Genomic DNA, 3,008 nt, shown 5'->3' with positions numbered 1-3,008 from the left:
CCATCAGTACACGTGTGTACATGATGTGTGATAATAAAGAGATTTTGATTAGATCATTTATAGATAGGACAGAAGTAGACTAATAAAAGTGTACAAAACTTCACTGGCAGTTCACATTTCTGAACAAAAAAGTGAGAAAATTAGAAAATAAAGAGAACGCGTAATTTACACTCGATAATGGCGGTTTATTTTAAACAGACATTTGAATACATCCATTGAAGCATTTCAGACGATTTCTCTGACAAATATATTACCATTTATTTATTTACATTAAAACTATAAGAGCAATTTACAATGGCATTATCATTCTAAATATATGATAGACAGCGATTACAACAGTTCAACAATGTGGATACACCATTCTCAATGTGTCTGTGAAAGAAACCGTTTTCAGCATGGGAGTCCTTGGCACAGGTAACAAACTTGGAGTAACACAAGATGTTGGTCTTGGAAACACATAACTGTATTCAGTTGGGAGGTGACGAGGAGAGTTTTTGATTGGAGAAACTGTTGTTTTGGCCATGATGCTGTCTATGCTGAACGAACACTTCTGCGTCTTGTGTTCAGACCGTTGAGGAATTTCTGGAGATTCTTGGACTTTAATATTAAGAGTCTGATATTGGAAATATGGAGGTGGCACCATGATGCCATCGGGCATTGGCAAATATCCAATAGGATTAGCCTGGGCTGGCACTGGCCCAGAAACGCAGTAAGGTCGCCCATATGGTCGATAACTTAACGTTGGGTGGTAAAGCATTAGGCCATCTTTGGTGAACTCCGGTTGGTTTCTTTTGAATCTTTTTCTTCTGCGCAGAAAACTGCCGTTGTCAAACATGTCCTCGGATGCAGGATCGAGGGACCAGTAGTTCCCTTTACCCGGGTTGCCAGGCTCTCTCGGGATTTTGATAAAGCAGTCGTTCAGGGACAAGTTGTGTCTTATGGAGTTTTGCCAAGCGGGGAATTTCTCCTTGTAGTATGGAAACTTGTTGCTGATGAAGTCGCAGATGCCGCTGAGAGTCAGTTTCTTCATCGGACTCTGAAGGATGGCCATGGTTATGAGAGCGATGTAGGAATACGGAGGTTTGACGGCAGAAGTTTGCTTCGGGGCGGATGACGCAGAGGCCTCCGCGTAAAAACTGCTTTCGCTCTCACCAGAAGACTCGGTCTCTGAATGATCCATGTCCGACGAGCCCATCTCTGTTGCGCCCTTGCAATCCATGAAATATTCTCTGTCACTGTGGTTTCCTCCAACGATGTCTATTTCATCCTCCTCTGAAGAGATGGAGGTTCGTACGTCTTGGTAATCCTTGGAAAGGGTCATGATTGGGGACCCCAAGTGTAGAATTGGCTGGTAATAGTTGTTGCTGGTTTGTAGGACTTGTGGAAATGAGGGCTATTTATGAGGGGCCACACAAGCTGTTTTTGGTCCGTGGATGGTCAGACCAATAGGCGTGGAGCTTCACCACAGGGATTCGGGACAGTCAAGCAGGTGTGGGGGACTTTGACCTGCTTTAAACAATATCATATCAGATACGTGTGCTAAATATCTCATTAGAGTATCTTATACTATACCAAACTGAATATGAGAAGTGTATTTTGGTGTATCAGTATCATTATTTAAAGGAATACATATAAAAATCTGAGTTAATTGTCGAAGATTATAATTTAGAAAAGATTACATGTTCGTTTTGTTCAAACAAATATATCACACAATCATTTCTTTAAAGGGTAATTTTATTATTTTGTACAGAAAATAATCATCTATTTTAGTTTAATTTCCCTATATACCCCATGGTTTCATTTTGTAATTATATAGTTATTATGTAGGCCTACTAATGTTGTGCCTCAACTATTTTATCAAAAATGGGCGTGAAAGCCTTGCAAAAACTAAACGCCATCGTTAAATTTTACACCTCTAATTCCTTAAAATATAAAATAGCAATTAGATTGCAGTGTTTGATGAATAAGGAACATAATGCAAAAAAGTTGATTTATCATAAATGTAATACAAATATTAAAGGCACATCATTACGCACAGCCCATTAGCAATTTATTTGATTCATACTTATTTACTGGAATAAAAAAAATCTCAAAATGTTTATTTTAAAGGATCTTTTAGATTATAATCTTATTCAGAAGCAGGTTAGCGCAGTGGGAGCCGAGATGCGCGCTGGTGAATTTTCACACCACGCCTAACTACCGGTTTAAAAGACCGATTTTCCCCCGATACCCCCTGGGTTTCGTTTGGTTTGTCACCTCAACTTACCCGCAGGTGGTGTGACCATGAAAATGGCCATGGCCCGGCTCCCCGCACTGAATGAAGAATGCGCGTAAACGAGCCTATCAACATCAGAATCGAATAGGAAACGGCGCGGCTTTAGGCTACAGGCAGGGGCGAGTTTTATTGGAGACCATGAATGAGCACAGCGATCCTCAAAGCAAACCTGCTTGTGCGCGGATATGTGTTAAAACTGTTTGCGCTCATCTCAATTGCAAATGAAAGGCTTGGTGGCCACTGTTCACTTCCTCATCTGCGGATGGTGTGGAAGTGGATGCATGTGAATTGCGAGTACTTGCAAGTTGTGTAAACTCACAGAGCTCTCTTGACTATTTACAACAGCCATTCATATGAACCCAGGAACATTAACTGGTGTTATAGTGTTTGTGCTGAATCTTAGTGTTTCTAACAAAACAAGATTTGCTTATATTTAAGCAGGACATGATTTCTACGGTGTTAAATATTGCATTAAATTGCTAACTAATAGCTTTTTTTCTTACGTTATATTTAGCGAAGCATTAAAAATGGGAAACATTTTATGAAAATGTGCAAAAAATGTTTTTCTGTAAATGTTTGTATTTAATCTGTAATGTTACATGTTCCACATGTTGGCTCAGGAGACCCTGTATCTGAGAAATGACAATAAATCACTTAACTTTAAGAATTTAAGTATTCATTTGTTCTTTGTTGTGTGAGAGAGATTCAACACAGAATAAAATTCCTAATCTTT

At 39.3% G+C, this 3,008-nt stretch overlaps 1 protein-coding gene across 1 annotated transcript; it reads right to left on the bottom strand.

Annotated features, from left to right (window-relative positions):
* Nucleotides 1-223: 223 nt before the first annotated feature.
* Nucleotides 224-1,467, bottom strand: foxd5 (forkhead box D5). The gene has a single exon (XM_057357238.1). It carries the CDS (start codon nt 1,319-1,321, stop codon nt 341-343), a length of 981 nt encoding a protein of 326 aa, XP_057213221.1. The 5' UTR covers nt 1,322-1,467; the 3' UTR covers nt 224-340.
* Nucleotides 1,468-3,008: the final 1,541 nt, after the last annotated feature.

Source organism: Triplophysa rosa, linkage group LG17 (genome assembly GCF_024868665.1).
Source record: "Triplophysa rosa linkage group LG17, Trosa_1v2, whole genome shotgun sequence".
NCBI lineage: Eukaryota > Metazoa > Chordata > Actinopteri > Cypriniformes > Nemacheilidae > Triplophysa > Triplophysa rosa.
The sequence above is the reverse complement of the archived record's forward strand: the minus strand, read 5'-3'. Positions and strand labels throughout refer to the sequence as shown.

What these genes read in the sequence shown, in the direction of transcription:
- foxd5 (XM_057357238.1), bottom strand. Translation starts at nt 1,321, where the DNA reads ATGACCCTTTCCAAGGATTACCAAGACGTACGAACCTCCATCTCTTCA.